This window comes from Dendroctonus ponderosae, unplaced genomic scaffold (assembly GCF_020466585.1).
Source record: "Dendroctonus ponderosae isolate FM_Combo_2020 unplaced genomic scaffold, Dpon_F_20191213v2 Dpon_F_20191213_5, whole genome shotgun sequence".
Classification (NCBI taxonomy): domain Eukaryota; kingdom Metazoa; phylum Arthropoda; class Insecta; order Coleoptera; family Curculionidae; genus Dendroctonus; species Dendroctonus ponderosae.
Window position 1 is genome coordinate 7127442 of NW_026018715.1, and position 23178 is coordinate 7150619.

Sequence of the window (23178 nt, forward strand, 5' to 3'; positions counted from 1 at the left end):
AGCTCCCTTTACCGATTATGGAAATCCGCACTTTGGCAATTGGTATCGTTGATAGAAACTTGTAAAACTTGTGTGAAAAGTTTTTGGGCTAATTCACCCATAAATAAGTCCTTTTTTTAGTTTCAGTAAGTTTTAAGGGCACTTTTAAGTGCCCATTATTAAATCAACTTTATAGGTTTGCGAATAAAACCTCTAGAAAAGTGTAATGTAAAAATGTGGAAATCGGCCCAACATTTTCGAAACTGAAGATGTTGAAAGCAATTATTACACGAGCATTTGCACTATTTTGGCAATGATTGAAATTCAGGTAGTGAATTTAGTTCTTTCAAAGACAGTAACCAAATTAAATTTTAACGATACACCAACCATGACTCCAACGATGAATCGTTCGCGAAAAACGACCCACAAGTAGGTTTAGAATACTATTAGGTTTGAAAATGCTTTTGTATAATCCGTTTTGTTACAGGTGTTCTGTGAAATCTAAGTCATCAATCTTAAACATCTCAATAGGCTGCAAATCCCCAGCCACTCGATGGTTTTGTTCGGTTTTCTCAAGAAATTCGCAAAGCTCACCTTGCCAAGAGGCAATTGCTATGCAAAGCGTACGATGAAATTTGCAAACGGCAGTTTTGTCTAGACTGTTACCACAGGCATGCACTTCTTAGATCTTAGCTAGTTTGTAGGATCGATCAACGATCGAAATAAAAAATTTCTCCCCTTAGATAAAATCGCTGGGCCTTCAAAAGCATTGATGGCAAGACATTTAATAGCGCCTGCCCTTTTACAAAAGGTTTTTCATTGTAACTTTCGTTTTGTAGTTGGATGGTTCTTTCGAAAGTTGAAGACCTTTTGTGCAGTTGGTCGTAGATAGGTGGTTGTTTCCAAGGGGACATACAGAACTTGTAAGGGCGTTAACAAAGGATTTTCTCTACTAACTATAAACTGTATTCAGCAGATGTTTATTTGTTTTTAGTCAATTATTGCCATTTTTGTTTGTGATTGTGCATGTGCGATTTTTCCTCGTGTTGGCTGCAAACTCGGGAATTCTACGTAACCTTAGTCGCGTCAGGATCGCCCACGCTCGCATACAAAAAAAATTCGCGTTAATAACCGACGATAGTGGACATACATTCGTAAAACTGGTCAATTCCGTTTTGTTTCCTCTCAGTTCGCTTCAATTTCTTCACGGTAACGTTTCAGTTTCATTCGGGGCCGGTTTAGCTTATTACGTGTTTACTCATGTTTCTCATTGTTTTCGGCTTGGTTTGCTTAGGAGTGTTAGTTTGGTGGTGATTGAAAGATTTTTTTCAATTGGCGACTGTTTGTGGTTCACCATTCCCAACTATTTTTGGGTGTCCTCGGAGTTTGCCGTCAATGTCGGCAGGTAATGACAATATTTGGTGATTTTCTTGCTGTTAACAGTGTTAACTGCCCAAAAGCGTCAAATAAGGCAAATTAAGTCAATATGAACGTGTCGCTCTTATATGGCGTGCCTGTAAAAACAGTTCTTTGAATTCTCGTTTTTCTGTTCCGGTTGGTCACATGCCCATATTGGGTATAAGAATTCGGGCATTTATGTGTCCCCGAAGTCGATTCGGTCTGACCCAGAGTGGAGCCAATATGACCCCAAAAATTTATGACGACCTCTATAAACCAATAATTTGGGGCTATTTTTCTGCGCGTTTAAACTGCAAGCAAGCATATTTTGAGTTTATTTTTACTCGTGTTTAGCGTTCAAATGACTTTTTTATTTTACAACGCGTTTTTGCCAAAGTCTTTTCTTAGTTGATATCTTCTTAAATATATGTAGATGTTTTAAAGTTGCGTCTATAAAGAGTAGGCATTTGTCTTTGGATTTGTTGTAAATACATCATCTTCTATATATTATGTTTTTTGCTTCAGTTTCAATCTCTCTCAAGTTTGACGTTAAATATCTGCTGACTTACTAATAACTTATTTTGGTGATGTTTTTTCACCACTTCTCATTTATTGAAATTCACTGCTTTTTCATAAGAAAATCATCACGTCCACTTTGTCTATCACATCGACGACCGGTTGTGCAAATCTATATTTTTTCTTACCCCTATTTTGTAGGTATTTGGGTTAGTTTCAGAATTTTTTTTTTGGTTAGGTTAGCATTTGTTAATTGTCTGTTCTATTTTGATAATGTCAACCAGCAATCTCCAGCAGAAGGCAAAATTTGGAAACTGGTTGCTAAATGTTAAAAGTATTGACTTTTGTCCGTGCAGCATCGGCATGATAGAAGGTGTTTCAAAAGTAAAATAAGTTAGCGTGGCCTGTTTTCTTATGGGAAAATTGCAACTTCAAAGAACGAAATGTGGTCGAAAACAGCCTTTTCCTAATGGCATTTTCATTTCAATATGCCACAAACCTATCACATTGTAATTAAACTAAATGTTTTGTTAACAGTTGAATTTGCGAAGTGAACAGAGCTTCATTGTACAATTTTAATATGGAAGTGTTGCAATAATCGAATCATTTTGTTTGGTGCACAGCCGGTAATGTCTTGTGATTTCATACGTCGTAGGATGGTTTTGAGAAATGTTGGCACAATTATTCAGGATTTGCAGAATGAATTCTTTTATAGTGTTTTCAAAAGTCACCTTTTTAAGCTCATTTCTGTATATAAAAAATCCAAAGCGCCCAAGTCAGTCCACAGCCAATTTATTGCCTCAATGTTGGTAACCAGCCAATTGTTTTTTTTACATTTTTCCAAAATTGTAGGAGGGGTGAGACGTATTGAACAATTACTCGGACGCAAGTGTTTTAAACGCTTAATCAATTATTCAGATTCCTGCAGTCAAAATATGAGGATTTAATCCAGTTTGCCTGATCGAAAATTTGTCTAGTCGCATATGAGATAGCACCCTTCTAAATGTGCATAGAAAATGTTAAAAATTATTTTTCGGAAATTCGAAACGTAAATTAGTCCACTTTAATTAGTTCAATTTGGAAAAAGAAGTGTTCTAAATTTTTTCAATCAAAATTCCAATAATTCACAATTCCTAAATATAACTTTTTCGCCGCATGAATTATTGGCTGCGTTTGAATATGCAGTTTTGCAAATCGACCTGTTCACGTTTTTTAAGCACATGCTCTTACTCTAACTGCATGTAAAAACTGAATTTTGTAATAACAGTTAATTAGAATGTCAAGAATACAGAAACAATGAAAACCCCGATCTATTGATTAGGTTGTTGTGTATTAGTCGTTTGAGAATAACAAGCTCACATATTTTTTTATATTTGACTTTCGTGCGACATAAATTAGAGTTTTGAAATGGACATTGCTGCCTCCGGATCTAAACCCATCAGATCATCACACCGACCACCTTTGGGAACTGCTTAGATAGGCAAATTCGCCATAACGCTGTGATTTGAATTATCCAAATATTAGATGCTTCTTTGCCCAACTAATGTGTTCTGACAATATTGCGTTTATCAATTCGGTTATTTTTCCGTTTCTCTCTCAGGAGTCCTCAGTTTAAAGGATTAATGACAATTTTGTACCGTTTTTATTACGTGTATGGACCGAGAAGCATTTTTAAATGTTATTTAGAATACATTTTAATGCTGTTCATTTTCATATTAATTACGATTAAAATATTGGATTTATAAGGTTTTTTTTATAATTACCTAAACATTGATGCTTTTGCCAAAACCATCTAATAATCTAAAACTCAACCAGTTAACAAATTCGGTCTATAGGTAAACTAACTGTACGATGGACTTTATGTTTTTATGTTTTATATTGTTTTTTGAAAGTTGAAAAGTCGCAGCAAAAAATGGAAAAACTCGTCTACTATAACGTGACGGGGGAAGATAATTGAGGGTGTAAGGGTATGGTTGCGATATCTCATCGAAAAGGTGTTTATTGGTATCACAAAAGCGTCCCTAAATGCCTAAAATGTAAAAATATATCAGTAAGACGCCTAGACGTAGAATTAACTTATTTCAAATCAGGAATAAATAATAAAATGTATAGTTTTAATGCAATTGAATCCATGCATAAATGTTGCGCTCAATATTAATCATTTTTTCTCTAGGTGGTCGAAATGTCTAGTTTGTTTTGATGATAATTCGCTGTCTTCACTATTCAATTGTTTCTGGTTTTGTTTTGACGACATCATATTTCCAGTGCCCCCACTAGAAAAAACGCAGGGCGTAAGATCGGGAGACCTAAGAGGCCATTGTATCGATCCTCTTATATCAATCTATTTTCCTTGGTAATTGATATCTAATCATTGACGGGCTAGAAAATGTGGCTGTGCTCCATTCTGTGAAATCTTAGTAAATTGTCGTCCAGTTGTAATTCGCCATTCTCGTCTTGTTGATTCTCGGGCTGATCAATTAGCAATAGGTCAATATCATTTTCTAAAAGGTCACGGTAGATTTCATCATTGAAATTACCATCAATAAACGAAGGCTCCATGATGATGGTTTCTCCAAGGATTCCGGCTCAAACATTAAGGTTTTGTCCAAATTGAGTGTTTTCTTCTCTCATAACGCGAAGGTTTTAATTACTGAATGAATTCATATAAAACTGTGAAATAGTAGTTGATTGGTTTAGTAATCAAATCTGGATCATCTTCATTGAATTCCTGTTGAAGATTAATTTTATATGTATGCATTCTGTGTAATTACACTAAACTTACTGTTCTGACAATTGAGATACTTGAAAGTGATGGATTTTTGGGCAAATTGCCAGAAGAACTTCGATTTGAATAAGCTCATCTTAGGTAGATTTCTCTTTGTATTCTCCACAGCACCTTTTTTTCCAAGTTTCTGCATTAACTTCTTATTGTAGGTAGGATGTCGCAGGCGAAATATTCCGAAGCATCTACAAACCGCACAAATGTTTCGATTGAGTATCGAATATGCGAAATTATCGAATATTTCGATCGAATATGTGACTCAAATAAGAGACAGAAAAAACATAAATACCCCATTTTTACATTTTTATTGAGGAATGTGAATATCCTTTGTATGCCTGCATTGAATTTAATCGCTCACAAGGTAGTTTTGGGGTCGGAGTTACTGAAGTTCTTAAAAAATAGTTGGGGTGACTGGGGTGTATTTGCTAGATAGTAGTATACTTTCAGTTATCTTCCCCCATTTTTTATGTAATAATTTTCAACATATTGTCATTTATACTAAAGAAAAACCCACCTTATATATTTTTTAATTCGAGGAGCAAACATTTTGATACTGGGCTGAAGCAAATTATTCTCCATGAAATTCAAGTGCGCTGCTTATTCAATTGGCAACTTCGAACATCGTTATTGCTCCATCAAGTCGATGTATCACTTATTCACTTTCCAATTAATTAACTGGGCCTCGGTTAGGATTAGGAAATTAGCCAAGTTTCGAAATTAGCACCTGAATTGCAAACAGGATTCCATATGTATATAGGATTTTTATAAATAATGCTTTTGTCTTTCATTGCCGCGTAGTTATTGACTTAAAATCGTGTATGCGGGTATTTACACAGTACGTCATTAATTAGCCAATTTCATATTGAGAACCTGTATGAAGATTTTTTTTCATGCTGAGAAGCCGTTTGTTAGGAGCAGTTCCTAAGACTTGTTGATTATTAGTTACAATCCTAAAGCTAGCGCGCCAACCAACCAATGATATTACCAAATCTCGTAGTGCTTTTCACTATTCAAACAGGATCCAAACTTGACGAGTTGCATGACTACTTTCTAATGCCAAAACCAAAGTCTATTATTAAAGCTGACACAATATTAAAATTTATATATGGAGGTCGTAAAATGGATGCTTTCGTAAAGCCGTTTTACTTGCTTAAACCGCTGGAAAATTAACCGTTTTAATGGCATTACCTTGGAGCTTTTTGTATTAGTTAGTACCTACTACATGTTTTAATACTGATTCTAAGTACGGATTTTTAGGCAAATTTTGCTTGTTTCAGTCTCAGCGAATGTTACTTTGCGGGCAAAGGCACTGCGCTGGTACTACCGGATGCAGACGCAACCGCTCAACTTCAGCAACATGTTGCGGTCGGGTCCAATGTTGCGACTGCCGAATCTGGATCGGGGGCGGCACTGCCATGTGGTGCAGTTGGGGGCGGCCAGGCCAGTAGCGCCATTCAGCGACACTTGCAGTCCATGTTTTACCTACTACGACCAGAAGAAACACTTAAAATGGTGAGTCCAGAACTTTTAATGCCAGTGCCCTCCATCGAAACTGGTGATTTTGTATGCAACCAAACCCCTTCTATTTGCGAGTAAATAGGAGTGGTTTGCATGTTCAGACACAGTTGATCTTTTGAGCAAACCACGTCTGAAAATGTCGGCCCATCCTGCTTGCGAAACGTCACAAATCCTGAAAAACTCATCAGGTTCAGGCAATGGCCACAAAATCCTGTTTGTTTTGATGCAACATCCATTGTTGGTCATAAAAATGTATCCAGCTTGAGGTATGGTTGGTTGAAGGTAGGGCATGGTACAATAGCATTGCGTGCGTTCATGTTGGTTAATGAGGTCCATAAATTCGCCACGATGCACTTTATTACGGATTATCCACACCTTTCTCTTGGGATGTGCATAAATCGAACCGTCTATGATCGCAAATGTCAGGGATGCAAGCAGCTGTTGCAACAGCTCGTTCGAACGGCTCGTTTTCCCATAGGTTTTAATGCTCACAATCAGAGTTGCATGCTTAGGTACTCACTGTCTTCAGTATATTCTGTTTTTTTGCCAGGGCTGATTCGTAAAAACCTCTAGTCTAAGTTTGGATTTAATAAAGTGGTCATTTGACGTCAGTTGGTATTTCTGTTTAAATTGAATACTTTTTTTTAGCAGTCTTGAAACTTGAGAGTTTGTTTGCTGCTTTGTATTGTTGGGGCAAAATCTCTATCGTAGCAAGCTTAACTCGCGCCCGGGGCACAATACCTTTCTAGCGCCCCCATTCCCATTTCTAGCGCCCCCAATTCGACCCAGAATTTTTATGGCGCCCCTTTGTGAGTAGCGCCCAGGGCACGATGCCCCCCCTTGCCCAGCTCTCGCTGCGTCTCTGTATCGTATATATGTATTTGTCACTTGTATAAGAGGTTTTACACTCATTCACATTATGTAAATGGCTATTGCTTCATAGGTTTATCGACTGAATAAACTCACTAATCGGCTTGAAGGTGCATAAGTCACATCAATGATAAAATGTTGAAATATCGCACGTGTGAAACGATATCCGTACTAATTGTTTAATCGATAGATGATTTATGATAATTAAGACAATGCTGTCAATCCATTGGATAATTTTCGAATTATWAAAATTTTTGTATGTTTTATATATTATGTACAGRATGTCTCATTTCAACACTTTSAAATATTATCTCCGAATTGCTAGTGTTGGTAKCTTGTGCTTTTTTAGTYCAAACTTTAGTTGATTTAAAGCCTAAAATGGGTATTACTTAAGTGTAAGTTTTTTCAAAGAKTATGCTTTTTCGACAATGACATTGTTGCTTGGAATTCTTTAATACATATTAATATRAAATCTCAGATCCATGTACAATTTATATATTTCCTTAAATAATGCTAAGAGAATTGAATTTTTCAAAATAATTTGTGCTTATTTTATTTGACGGATCTCCACTCTCTTCGGTTAAATTTAAGTCTTTCTTTATCCTTTGTAGAGTAATCTGTTTTGCGCTTATGTTAACTTCTTCGACTTCACCTGCACTGTAATTTTCCGAGTTATTATGAATATCACTTCTCCAAAACTGCTTCATTAGTGTCCTTTTCTACTTTTGTATCTTATAACGTTGTCGTTCTGTTTTCAGATATCTCAGTCAATTTTTCACTTTCAATCGGCTCCGGTCATATTTTTTACTAACCATTAATGCTGTCAGTTTTATTTCTGGGATGTGCCAGTTAATTAAGTTAATGCAGTGCAAAATTGAGAAGACTTTCCACACCTCTTTGACGTCAACGGATTTATTTAAAATGCATTGTAATGATAGCCATATGTGATTGGTTTTAAATATCGCAAGAATTACTTGCAAAATCTGGATTAGTAGCGTTTTATTCTTTCCTTTAAGCAGTCGCAAGTCTTCAATCGCATTGCGTTTAGTAATTTTGGTTAGTCAATAATGATCGTCCTCATTTGAAATGCTTCTCAGTGACGGAATCTTAACAGTCAGCAGCAAAGGAATAACATTTTCTGTTCATGGTTTTTTATTGTAGCTTCATTTTAATCGAATAATTTCGATTTGTTTTATGATGTATGCTGTATTTTCGTCTTTTTGTGCCGGTTCTAGAATTCAAATTTTGCTTTCATAGCGATGAAACGCCTTTTAGAAGATGTTTTTAAATTTTCGTTCGACATAGCTTAGCGCGCTACAATTGGTTAATAAGAATAAAAATCTAACTATTATTATTTCTTTAAAAAACTACTTACGGAAAATATTTAATCTTGGAGGCAAAAATAGACACAGCTAAAAGGTTGCTATTAATAAGCTAAAGCTAAAGCTATTAATAGTTAAGTAACCAACATTCTGCAGAAAAATCTGAAAAATCACTTAAAACATGCTTTACGAGTTAGGGAAATTCCTAATTGGCTAAACAGTGGTTTTGCCAAGCTCTTGAGCCGTGTTATGGTACATAATTTTCTTGAGTACATACATGGTGAAAAGTGAATAATTGCATTGTGCCTCATAAATATTTTATTTTCATATCTTTGAAAAGTTTAGAAACAGTTAACGTCGCTCATTTTGAAAATTTGAGCCAAATTTTTGAGAGTTATTTTGGATCATTAAACATATATTGATCAATTGTTTTTAACTGACGAGTTATTTTTAAAGATATTTTATTTATGTATGCGGTTAATCGGTATTCCTATCTACTGGACTTTTTTCCTGGCATTCTACGGTCAGGACTGACCTTTTCTGGAATGAAAGCTGGAACTAAACAATAGTTGTTCTTGGTAATAAACCATTGTATTATCTTTTGTTTTTAAGGTCTCTATGCAATTTACATTTCACTAATTATGGTTAAAACATACTGATGAGTTATGATGCCTTATAACTTTTTATAAAGTTTTAAAACTTACAATAAAATTAGTGTTATAAAAAGTTTATAACAATAGCATGTAAAGTTTTCTTGCTAAAATCTGTTATTTTAAAAATAAAATATACAGGGTGTCCCTTAAGCACATGATCAAAAGGATACTGCGATATTCTTGTGTTAAGTGGCAAGAAAACAGACATATTTTTTGCGCAAAAACTATGAATGCTACAAGATTTTACAAAGAGCACAAAATTGTGAATAAATGATTAATGCATCAGCCAAAAAAAAACGAGTTGATTCCATCCGCCAAATAAAAAGTTCTGGTAGTTTTTGTACGACACTCAAGAATTCACCACTTGTCCAAAACGGCTGAATTCGATTGTTTCATCAGAATATGAGTCTTACATAAGAACAAATTCACAGCGAGTTTCACCAAAATACCTATATCGTACCATTCTCTCGAAATTTCCAAAACAGATAATTTTTTTGAAGAACTTACCTCAATAGCAGAGACCAGACATTTTTTGTTTATAAAAGTTAGGTCAGATCGCCTTCTTTTGATCCAAATAATATCGCAGTACCGTTTTGATCATGTGCGTACAGGCCACAATGTATTATAATTTTGATGTGGTATTTTTTACTTGATATTGAGTTCAACCAAGCAGCGGTTAAGAGTACAAAGATTTGTTTTTGAGACTAGCGGTTTCATACTATTTATTTTATGATTGTCTGGCGCTTTGAATTTGAAAAACACATCCGGTACTTGAGTTATTTGAATGAACAACCAACCTTTTATTAATAATAATATTTTTTTCTCGTCTGGGTGTTAGTTAGTTACCGCAGTACTGATCTTTCCACAAGACAGCTCGACGAAAGTACATATATTTTAATGCAAATAAATTTTTATTAATACCGACCGAACAAAATAGTTTATTTTTTCAATTAAATTTAATATATAATTAGGAGTATCTTAAAACGTTAAAAACGCACTAAATACCAAAGTACACAAACTGTTCATTTTGTGAAAACGGTTAGTGATTTTTGTTCACGTTTGCCTATGAAAATAGTAAAAAAGTATAAAAAATGGTTGTCATTAGCATCGTCATAACGTTAAAAAAATAGCGTGTAGCACTTAACAAAATCTAGCCGTTATTCCCATCTTTTGCCTAGCACTGAGAATGCTAGAAGTCTAAAAAATATATCAAAAACCGCAAAAAATATGTGCGAAATAGTTACCCTACTCGGCTCAAAAAATCGGCGAATTATTTCCAAAAGTAACCGAGTTCGAAAGTGGCGCAGCAATTTGAAATCACTCGAAATTCGTGTTGTAGGCAGCTCAGAGATGCAGAACACAGTATCTCTCTTATCTTCTGCATTAAGATTGTAGACATTGGAATGAGTAAAGGCGTTTGTCGTGTCAGGTGTTCTGCGGCGACAAAATCCTTCTCTATTCCTCGGAATATGACCGAGAGAATGCGTTCGGGCACCAAGTGCATATTATCTATTACCCAGATTGAATCTACGAGCCTCGGTAATGTTGAAATGTAAAGAAAATGGAAAGTAATTTGCAATTACGTCTGATCGTGGTACGCACCCAAAGCGTGCAGAATAAATCGATTTAGCCTTGTTCGTCCAGAAGGAAAAAATCAGCGTCGTTTGCCGATTAAATATGATTTTTCTCAATCTACTTTGAATGTTTCTTTGGTATCTTATAAGCAATCAAATTAAATTGTCCCCGAAATAAAATAAATGAAGTGCTGTAATAGCAGCTTACTTACATAACGTGGTAGCGATTATTCATTTGGTATGAAATGCATGAAAGCAGCCATAATAAAATCTTGAACAATTCAACCAACTGCTTTTATTGGCAGTAAACTTTATATTAATAATACTGCACATGTATGTATTCATCGTAAATTATGGGCTCTAACGACATTCATGGTTATGGTCGTTTTATTGCAGCTTTCAAGTGAAAATTGTACTTTCAATAATTAATAGGCATATGTTTTTTCTGGCCGTCACCAAATTGATATTTTAATCGCATACAGGTGTATACTTTTTGCAGCTTGCCAATTATTCATATCACTCAGTTACCTAACAACTCGATAAATGTATTAATAATATTAAATTAAGTTAATCCTCTTCGGCATTTTATACAAATAAATTATTTCTGCGGCAAGCAGCAGCTTACTATTTATTTTATATTGTTTTAGGTCTCAAAGCTGAATTTTACAGACAATTCAGTGCACTTATGTGTAAATACTAACATTCATAAGTTTTAATTTTATTTGGTAATCTTGTTGTTAGTAGGTATTTGAGTATGTCTTGGTTTATTCGCCTCTGGTGTTTGAATTTAATAATATGCTGCTGCTCGCATTATAGATAAACCTTTTACTAACCACTCTTTTAGTGGTGTTTCTTATTCGGATTCCATCTTAGTTTGCGCTCCTAACACTTCCCGACATGCCAATCTTGCTCAGGCAAAAATCAGTTCTTTATAATGTGTTGCCAAATTGCGATTTTGAGTAAAATGGAAAATCATGCATTAATCAAAACTAACTGCTACTAACCGAAACTAACGAACACTAAAGAAATGAACTGAAACTGGGTTGGAAACAAAAGTGGTTGAAAACACATCTCTAAGAAGTTATTAGTAAAACCATTGTCTACAAGGTGAGCAATAGTAACCATCTGAGCGAGGGATAAAATAGAAGTCGGAAAATTACTGGTATTTGTTATTATTATCCCAATTGTTGAATCTTCATTTTTTGTTTTAACATCACCCGAAAGTTTTTACACGTTTGGATTTACATAAACGTTAAACTTTCCGTTTATTTTTAGTATTTGAAATCATTTTTCTCTTCTCGGTGTTTTTCATTTGCATGCTTTTATGATATTCGGGTTAGTTCTAGGGCCAAATTAACAATTTTTTTAATGTGTTTTAAATAAGTAATTGGGCGAAAAGTCGGCTAGTTTATAGCAAAAAAGTATTTGGTTTGGTACAAGCAGAAATTTTAAAAAATCATACGCTTCAAACATTGATTGAATGACAAACAAACATTGATTGAAATGATAACAACGAAATATTTTTGAAAAGTGCATGTGGCTTGTTTGGAACATTCCGAGTTGTCTACTGCAAAGCGTATTCCGTCGTTTAGCGATAAAATTGAAATTATAATTTCCCACATTCAATTGTAAAGAAAAAAGTTTATGAGACTTAAAATACTCGGTTTTAATCTCGGGTACTCAGATAACAGGTTTCAGCACTCATTTTGCCAGCTCTTTATATAGAATTAATTAATCCTCCGTTCTTGAACGCGTTGTTCCATAAAAATTAGCAATTTGCTTATGGGCAAATCTCGAAAGATTGAGTCACACTGGACGAATCAAAGACTTCATGGTTTGCGGGCAAACAAAACAAGTTTCGTATTGAACTGTTGTGGTTCGAAAGGATGTGTCGACATTGTTATTTATGGCATTTTGTACCTAGTTTATTTGTTTAACTGGTAACGGCTTTATTTCTTGGGCAATAGCTGTTCTATTTCAGCTGTGTTGGTTGCATCGATATCTTCTGCTGTTTCGGAATATCGCTAGATAAGAAACGAGTTGAATATTCTAAATATTGTTGCAAATTTACAGCGATATCCGGATTAGGACGCAAGTTTCCATCAGTTCTATCTATTCGTGATCTAGAATAGGCTAGCTTTGCGCTTGGTCTCAGGTGTTTCAACTGATTGTGATCGTCTAGATTGACTAAGCTTGTTTTCGTGCGATAAATAGAATGAAATAAAGCCTGCTTCACAGTCCTAATCCTAATAACCTTCCAGTTGTTTCCTGCAGTACCCGGTAGAGAAATTTGCAAGTTTCATAACACCCAACCGAAACAAATCCCCATTATTGTCTTATGGCACCGTTTTCCTAGTGCGACATTTTTTTCTGTCACGCATTTTGATTTGTTTCGGGTCGTGACTTTAAATGCGTACATGTGTTCAAGTTATGAACACTTTCACTGAAAAGCGACCGTACATTAATGCATTTTAATCGTGCTGAAAAACGACGTTATTTAACACGTTTCGGTGTCACTTTTGTTGATCAACTGGTCCGGCAAATATTATGCAAGAACAAGCCAAAACCGAGATTTTCTTCATGATTAGTACAGTATCTAAGATTAAGTTAAAAAAAAAGCGTAAATGTGTAACCCAGTTTGAGCAGGAACAGACTTACAGTGGATTTATTTGTAGAAGTAACTATGTAATACATTGAAAGGTTTCGATATCCGCAATAGTTATTCTTGAATAACTGAGAATTTAACACAGATTTTCAATAAAAATGTTTGATCAATCAATAGGTGGAATGAGGAAATTGGAAACTCGGCTTGAATCACTTGCTTCAATTGCTGGCTATAAATAATTCAGAAACATACATTTTTATTATTGATGAATTTTAGGATATTCATTCCAACATTACGATTAGAATATTAGTTATTATTTAATTGTAAAACGATCGTTCTGTTCTCAAACAAAGCTGACTCCCTTTCATTTGTGAATAAGAATTTCACTACATTTTCAACTGTATTTTTCCCATTTAGAAGACAATCTGAAAATGCTTTTTATTCGTTGCTTCCTCACTCGATTTGTCTTTTTTTATCTTTTCTTTGCTCTTATTTGTTTTGTCAATAATTTTAAGATCAAGAGTAAATCACTGTTCACTTTTGTAATTTCCTGCGAAATCTCAAAAATTCTTCTTTTTTTCAAATTTTTTAAAGTCTAATTAATTGTTAAGCACAAGGGTCGATTATCAGGAATAATTTTTCTTCAGTTCGTCAGTTGGTGTCGGTCGATTTTCATTCATTTTCTTCGATTTCGCCTTGAAAACGCAGCAGTTTTTGGTAATTTTTTACTTCTCGTAAGTTTGTTTGTTTGTTTTATGAATGTTTATAAGGTTTTTTTTACGAACGATTTGAACATTTTTGGATTCATATTTAACTGTACTTTTTCGCATTTAGAAGACATTTCTAGCTCAAAATCTCAAAGGTCCATTAACTTCTGGCTGTCTTATTTTTCAAACATCAATTTTGATGAAGATTTTTCCTCGAATGTAAGTCCAGTTTGTTCCATTCGTTTCTCATTAAATTTTCCTTGAGTTTCTCCTGGAAACGAAGTAATTTTGATTCTATCAAAAATACATTGCATTCAATCTGATGATTTGTTGACCACAAACGATGATATTTTGGAAGAATTAGCGCGCACATAAATAAACATATCTTACTAACTGTGTACTTAATGATTTTTATATGAGCTTTTTACGGGCGACTTGAACGTTTTTAAATCATATTCTAATGAACAAGAGTTCTTTTGTTCTTTTTTTGTTATCTGTTTTTTATTTTTCCAGTTATTTTAAGCAATTTTTTTGCAACCAAACTGAAGCTTCAGATCATGGAATGAGCGTGTGTTTTTTAAATTTGTTTAACGCGTTGGTTTTGCAAATAAATATGTGAACTGTTGGGGTATATTTTTACATAAAAAGCACATGCTTTCTATAAAAAATATATAGTTTAAAACAAAACTGAAGCATTATGGTCGTTACAGGCCAGTTTAATGTTTTTGTTTCACTAATTTTTTCGAGTTTTCCACGTTTTCCCATATAAAATCAATAGGAAACTTGAGGTGCTTTGAGGCACGTGATAAATCTATATTACAAGTTTAATTCATTTTTGGGCAGAGTTTTTAGAGCCTATAGAAGAGATTTTTGCTCAAGAAAAAGGTACACGAGGAAAAAAATATATTAAGGTCCGGTCTGCTTTCCAATTGAGGCAAATTAATGCGGAAACTGAAGAAAGTGATTTATTTTTCCAATTAATTGTTTACATTCTGCAAATTTAATCTCACTTCTGCAACTTCAAATAATTTAAATGCCATGTTATCGACTGGTCTCGTAAAAAAATATTTGGTTTTTTATAGGAAGAAATAAGATTTCTACACTTACAGCAAGCAATAGTAGTTATCGAGTGCTTAATTCATCGAAAATGAAATATAAGGATGTTTTTAAATCTTGTATAAAACCGCGCTACAACAGCGCTTGCTCGGCTCTTTTCACACTCTCGACGAGTTACTTTTCACCTTGTTGTGCAAATATACTTTATCATTTATCAGCTAATCCAATTTCTAAACCAAACTTTTCGAAAAATTTTGTAAATTTGCATAACAAACTCAAAAATAATATACTATTTTAATCTGAGACGAAAACATTAAGTACACACAGCTACACTTAATTAAGATTTTTTAAATCTTTACGTCAGGAATCAGTGAACAAATAGCAGTTTGAATAAAGCTTTCCGGACCTGCCCCTTTCACCCTTTCGTATGATTCGAATTGAATTGAATGAACATTCAAATTGCCTGTGTACTTTTCTTTAAAAAGCAGTGGCAATTTATGGGTCTCGTAAAAACCTCACTGGTGCTCAAAAAAATGCCATTAAACAATCTAATGGTTCGTTAGAACCGTGAGTTCACTGTAAACGAGTTTGTGATTAGTCACATTTCCAAAATCAATTACCAAAAGCAGCGCCAAATGTCATTAACTGGATTAACTAACAAGCTAGTACACGTTGTATAATAAACAATTCAACCGAGCATAAATCCTGCAAAGTGCATTTGAAACATATTTTAGATACATTAACCCATTTCGTTCACTGTTTGGTCAACTGGTTCCAAATGGGTTTTGCAATTGCGATTATTAAAATTAATGATTTTCAATTGTGCTCTTTTTTAAAACGTCTGTTGCCATACAGCTGGTTGTAGACCTACACCAACGATGTTAAATAATACTCAATCGAGACACATAAATGCATTTTTACAGCGCATATCTGTTGAATAAAATCCACACTGTTGAATGACATAATCTATCATGATTAACGTCGAATTTCCACTTCTGGGCCGCCTCAATCTCGGACCGGAAATTCAACATTTGATTGATTAGCTGTAACGCTGCAAATTGATTGCATTCCAATCGATAATTGCTCCATCTAGTCTAACATGTCAATTTTCCATTAAGCTTTGGAATTGTCTGTTCTGCTGCATGCTACCTGCTTCGTTTCTGTTAGTAGTTCATAAATGAGACATTCCCCATTCGCAATGGTGATGAACGGTTGGCAGGTTTTCACAAATATTTGCATTTCTTAAGTAAATAATTCCTTTTTCGGCTTGAAAATCAATATTTCTTCAAATTTTTGGCAAGGTTACCAACCTCAGCAAGTCACCAGGAATTGATTAGTCTAGGTTCGGCTCATTAAAAATTTAATGCTGGTGATAATTAACAACTAAATTTTATGGAGGAATAAGGTCGTTTTTCTTAGTATTTCAGCTCAATTGCTTAGTGTTATTTTGCATTACTTTATCGAATATTTTGTTGAAAGAAAATGTTCAATTTGATCTGAACGCTAAAGATATTTATATTTATACCTTTTGACAAAATGGATATTGCTAATCTCGATTACCTTTAAAAGATGCAAGTGAATCTCTTTTTGCTGTTTTTGTTTTTCTAAAAGAAAAATTAAATTAAATAGAAGATTTGATCAAAGATCAGAAACGTGGATATTGTCAGAATTTAAACAAACGCACACTATTTTATTCATGTTGTGGTTGGAAATTGTTGTTCAGTTTGAAACGGCCTTAACAAGCATTTGAAATCCGTCCAATTTCCATGCCGACGTTTCACAACTATCAATCATCATCAGTTCCCCATATTTCCTAAGATTCCTTTGTTGGACAGCTGGTGATACTTTCCTGCCGATAAATTACTGAAATAAAAATCCCTGTCACTGCCATATACAGAGCGCAATGTTTTATTGGAAAGTGCATCGATCAACATATTTATTAGAAGGTTGACGGATAATTGTCCCTATAAGGCGATTTTCAGTAGACTTGATTTTCATTATTGCGGTTTTATTGGACAAAAAAATCACCAACTGCACCGCGAAGGCAGAATGCATAAATATCGAGGTGTTTTTCATTCAAACGAATATATAAGCTGTTGATGTTGGTTCATTATAGAACTTCAATGTATTTCTTTAATAAGCCAGCCAAACGGAACACCAATTAAAAGTGATGATTTAGATCTTTTTTGAGAAACTCGTTGATACCGAATGTGGCGACTTTTAAGTAACAAGTTCAAAGTGTGGTTCTCGAAAGACCATCACAATAAGACCATGAATATGTTCAACTGTGCCTCTTTACCCAAAACCTAAATATGCTTTTTCTATCTTCGGTAATAACACCAATGAGCATAAATTAATTTATGTACTAATGAGAGTTATAAATTATCGTATCATAAATACTTTACTAAATTGTTTTAGCTTTGACCTCAATGTGTCCCGTTGATAGAAATATGGGGAGCGGCGTTGAATGTCGATTTGTTTAAATTTGTTATAATATTTGATTTAGTATTTGAAAAATTCCTATCTAAAAGGTGTTTTGCCTTTCAACCTACTGTGACTATGCCTGTTTTTCTATGGTTAAAATCGTCCCAAATTCGATGTGGTGAACGGTGGGGCTTGTTTACCCATATGGTCACTTTTCACGACCCTTACGTCGGTTTTTACAAGTTTGAAATTGTATTAACCATTGCAAATTTGCAAATAATTATTGTGTTTTTGTTGGTGTATTCCTCAATTTGCATTAATTACCCTGTTCAACTAAAGGTGAAAATATTGGCAACCATAAAGCTGAAAATACGCTTAGTTAAGAACTATTGTATAATCTCTTTCATGTAATTTGATGGCGTGTTTCGTGGAAAATTGGCTCTAAATGGATTTTTATCGACTCGATTCACGAAATGGGCTTTCCTAAAGCGGCTGAGCGATCTTTAATGGAAACTCTACATCCATTATCGGACTGGTAATGGAAGTTTTTATCGGCCTCGTAACATACTTGTGGGCTTAAGCCAAGAGGAACCTAATTGATGCTGCTGAATTGCAACTTTTTTGCGGTACCATACGTGTGAGGATGCTGACCAGTTAATTGTAAAAGTGCAACAAACAAATCTCACCGTTCAACCAAACTAATTAAAATTTTCTTTGTTCCGGTTTCCATCAGGCAGATAAGAACGTCTCTTTGTTTCGATGACGGTTAAGTGAATAGCTCGATTTCAATGGGCACTTCTGGGCCGTTGATTCTATTCAGATAATCGTGAAAAGGGCACTTATTAATATCAGATGTTCCATGGGACTGTCGTGTGGAGAAACAGGCACTGATTAAAACACAGGATGTTTGTTTGAATTGTTTTCTTAGCTTAAAAGCTGCATGTTCTTCATTTACTCAGGAATGTCTTTTTAGGGTCTTCGATCTACCAAGGTTCTTGTTTGAGGGATTATTTTTTAGCTGATGGTATCAGGTTCAGTTTTGTGAAACTCCGATTGGAAGAGTATCTTGGTATTTTTTACCTTGAATAAACATTTGAAAACAGAAAGTGAAATGTGCAAATAAATATTGGTTTCAATGTTGTTATAGTACAATAAGGGCAATACAGGTAGACTTCAGAAGCACTCTTCTCTTTGCAGATAGCTAGAAATAAAATATGCAGCATATTTTTTTAAGTAATTAACGAAAATGCCGCTTCAGGAAAATAAAAATAACAAATTTTGAAAAAAAAAACTGTTGAAGTAGCGACGGAAAGAATTGAACGAAATAATTCGATTATAATAAAAGTCGATGTCGAGTCATTGATATAAAAAAGAGATATAATACGGAATTTTTTGTCCGAAAACCCTATTTCAATGTAGAGGCGTCGGATGATGTGAAAGAGGACGAAACGATAATTAGGAATGTGAGGGAGACGTAATGGAAGGCATCCGTTTGAGATAAAACCACTCGACTTAAAGACGAGAGAGGACATAGAAGTATGGTTTTGACAAAAATCGGGAATAAAGAAAGTGCAATTGATTAAGAAGTAATACATTTACATGTATGCCTTATATGGTCGTTTTTCTTCGGATATGAAAGACGCCTGTTCTGATAGGGATTTGCATTGTATTCCGTTATGTGCCGTTATATTAACAATGCCATAGATACTCGATTAAATATGAAAATTATGAAACAATTATTATTTGCACTACTAAATTCATGGTCTGGAAGTTAGTATCAATTTTTTATAGATCTCATGGTGTAGAGAAAGCAAAAAGTTCGTTTACATCGTGATCGTTAAATTATATTTTTTCATCAATCATCAGTCATTTTTGCGCTTTCCGATCAACCTACTGCAGTCTCTTAATTCCTGTTCTTTTATAAATTAGAAAAAATCGTAGGAAATTTTCGAAAACATGTGAGTACCTCCATATCCCACTCAATAGCAGATTAGAACTAAAGTAAGACGCAGTAGACTTCAACGGTCAAAGTCTGCTTACGTTGTATTTTCACTGCTGCGTATACTTACATAAAATTTTATTTTCTGTTTCAGGCAGTGAAATTAGAAAGCGTCCATCCAGTCAGAACTAGATATCTGGTGGTCGTATCCAGGATGGGCAGTAGAGGAGAGGAATCATGTCTGTTGGGTATCGATTGCAACGAAGACACCACTGTTGGACTGGTGTTGCGTGTCCTGGCCGATACGAAGATCACTCTTGATGGAGATGGGTAAGCAAAATTGGTTTCTTTCAAAAATTGCACACTTGAACAAGTTATGCAACGTATTGTGTATAAAATCAAAGTGTTTTTAGTATGAAAGATTCGATGTAATATCGATTCGATTATAAAGAATCCAATTAATTCAACTAAGCTCGGGCGTCGAAAGGGAGACAAGAGAACCACACGGATTTTACTAATGTAAAAGTGAGATGTAATTTGTAACAAAACACTTCGACTTAAAGTCGACAGAGAACTGAGAAAGGATGAAAAATTAAATAGAACTTTGCTCAAAAGAGACGGAATTTGTTCGAGATGTAATAGACATTTTGTCAGTAGGAAATGATTCGCATTCCGAACAGAATTTTGAATACGGGCATGATTTTGAAACAAAACAGGTGCAATTAAAGTATTCGGGGTAGAAATTAAAGTTTACTGATGATTTCAAAGGAACAATGAAATGGAAGGGAACAAATTTATCCGACAAAAGAGTCTTATTTAAAAACCAGTAACGAAGCAGATATAATAACTGTAAAATAATTATTATTCTCTAATTAAAAAGAAATATCGCGATTTTTATGGCTAATGAATAAAGACCAAAATATACATTTTTTTGATAAAATGTGGACGATCTGCCCTAACTTTTATTTAAAAAAAGTGTTCGGCTCTTCTGCTCTTACTGGTCGAAGTTCTTTAATTTTTTTTTAAATATTGGGACAAAGAATTTGAATGAAACTTGCTTTGAAGTTGTTTTTATGTAAAACTCATATTGATGAAGCAACGGAGTTCAGCAGCTTTAGGAAACTCATGAGTTATTGAGTGTCTTGGTACAAAAACTACCAGCACTTTTTATTGAGAGCTGGAATCAACTATTTTTTTTTAATTGGTGCACTAATTTTGAAGTAAGCGATGATGTTCTTTTACAATAAAGTAATTCTCAAGCCATTCTTAATTATGAGATGATCGGCAAGACCAACGTCTTAGGCCGGTGGTCTTTTGGATGCGTTTTCCTTCAGATTGCGTTCCTCAGAAGTCAGAGGAAATGAAGTGAGTTTTTCCGCTGTACGCGGAAATATCATTAAAATATGGCCCTGACATTGGAATACATCTACAACAAGTTTCCCTCAAATATATTTCAGCATTCTGTCGTTATTGCAAAAAACCCTTAATTTATGTTTTGTTAATTTAAAGAATTACCTAATTAATGTCTAAAATTATTAACTGATAAAATGCAGGATTATGTGAGGGAAGCAATCGAGTTATTACTAATATCTCGTAGTTAATAATCGAAATAATGATTTGAACCATTTATACGAGTTAAATCGCAGGGTTGCCTTAATATAAATAATTATTATTTTTTAAGCAAACGTGTAAGGATACTTCTGCAAAATGAGTTAAGAACGGCTAACAATATAAAACGAATCAAATAAATTGAATCTAATGAGGATCTTTTCTTATCTTATTTGAGTATTTATCTCTATCAGTAAATACTTCTCATTAATTAAATATTTGTCGTTGCTGGTTAGATAAAATAATTTTGTTCGGAAAAGCCACATCGTATTGCATCTATCTTAAATATCATTATAGTCATATTAAAACGTTCCATTCGGCTCTCTTTTTAAATCGAATTACTTTGTTCGAAAATCATATCTCGACTTACTTTTTCTCTCTTTGAAATCAGTAAACTTTCTTTCCCTTTAAATCGAATTAAATTGACCCAAAAGCACGCCTCGTACAACCTCTCCGTTGATGCCCCAAGTGTTATTTCTTATCTTCACTTAAACTTCCTGGAATATCGCTTTAATCTCTATAGGGTTGTGTAATTAATGCAACACATTTTCAAAATTAATTGAATTAATTTGGTTATTTCCACAATCGAATTATTCAATTGGTTTCTTGCCATAAAATCTTTTAAATCACAAAGCAGTTCACTTCTAGTCTAGTCCGATTTAGGAACATTTCATTTTACTATTCGTTCTAGCCTGGCTAATTCTATCAAGCTATCAGGCACAGACGCTGTGGGTTAATTATAAAAAAAATATGAACTATTTGCTTATTTACTTCTATTGTCTATTTTCACTCGCTCGCTATCTTTTCATTTTGAACTGGAGATAAAAAAATTTTGTTCTGTTGCCAAACGATTTCTATTTCCACCCTGAGGACTTATTGACTCCCAGCCGCTCATAGTGATGAAGAATCTATTTCTTCATTTAATTCACTGTTGATTCTAAACTGCCGTCTGGTTTTTATGTCGGAAGTCGCATACGTTATGTTTATTGCACGATAACTCTCTAAAGGCGTCGCTGAAAGAAGGCGGATTACTGATAAACACTTATGTAAATAAACGTGTGGCCCAAGTGCAACGAATACAAAGTTGAGTAATGTCTTTGAATGCACGGATTTAATTACCGATTCTTTTGCAATGCAGTTGGTGGCTTTAATAAGCCGCCATGCGGTCTGGCTCGTTAATTGTTTTTTTTTCTTGGCAGACTTGGAGGTCTCGATTTAGTGTACAGCTTGTCGGGTGGATTGTTCCATACGTTTGACCTAGAATGCGATTGATTGTATCCAAGCAAATAGGGATTTCAGCTGTTAGCGTTCCTGTTTTGATTAGGCAGTAGATGACATAGTCATGGTAGCTAAAAAATGTGAAGCCGATGCATTTATTTTGTTCTTTTTCAGGGGCTTCAGCGTCGGAGTTTGTGGTAGTCATCACATTTTTAAGCCAGTTTCAGTGCAAGCCATGTGGTAAGTGTCTTTGGTGTTTGCCCTTTCTTTAGTTTAAGAGTAATTTATTATTCTGTCAACGACATACCGGCAGACATTTCTTCTTTGGTTAAATAATTACGATGAATCTATTTATACATTGATCGTGTGAAGATAAATGCAAATAATGTGCCTATAACTTATGCAACCGAGTCTGTGCATGTCATTCCTCCAAACCATATGGTGCGTAAGTTTTTCCTCAGTTTCATCTAACAGATGCCCAATGAACAGATTTGCCAAGTACATTGGAATTATATTGTTAGCAGCAGAAACAACTACATTTACGTCCAGTTCATTATAAAGCTTAGCTTTTCGTTTGGACATCCTACCAAACATTCCATCGCCGTAATTGTTAGGGCTAACAAAAAAGGAGTTATATGCTCTTTTTCGGTTAAAATAAAATTGAAATTAACATTTTTGCTCGCTTATGAGATACGGGCGAGGATCAAAAAAGTTAATTTTAAAATGATACCTACTTTATTATCTTAGTTAAAATGTAGCAAAAATAAAAAGCAGAAAAATGTGTTATGCAACTTTCTCTTCAATGATTGTTGAGTAAAATGTTGTTTTCAGAGTAAGTGTATGGTTTGGTTTATTGGTTTCTGATAGAATTTTTTTAAATTTGATTACTTTAAACCACAATCAAACCTTTTTGCTATCCTTGATGATTTATGTTTGATGTTCGTTTAAATGAAGCAGTAGAGATTTAATTTCAACAAGGTGACGCCTTTAGTCATAATGCTCTTCGGAT

At 34.3% G+C, this 23178-nt stretch overlaps 1 protein-coding gene across 6 annotated transcripts in view; it reads left to right on the forward strand.

Annotated features, from left to right (window-relative positions):
- LOC109539529 (protein phosphatase Slingshot) overlaps positions 1 to 23178 on the forward strand; it is an 82586-nt gene that overhangs the window by 34514 nt on the left and 24894 nt on the right. For 5 of the 6 annotated variants that reach the window (XR_007281564.1, XR_007281563.1, XM_019907314.2 and 2 more), the window contains exons 3-5: positions 5953 to 6187; positions 19498 to 19673; positions 22344 to 22409. Coding sequence is in view for 4 of the 6 variants with exons in the window: in XM_019907314.2 (XP_019762873.2) it covers positions 5953 to 6187; positions 19498 to 19673; positions 22344 to 22409 (477 nt within the window). In the remaining 2 variants the exon portion in view is untranslated. Of the gene's footprint in view, positions 1 to 1156; positions 1385 to 5952; positions 6188 to 19497; positions 19674 to 22343; positions 22410 to 23178 lie in introns of those variants that run through there. The other variant, XM_019907315.2, reaches the window with a different exon arrangement.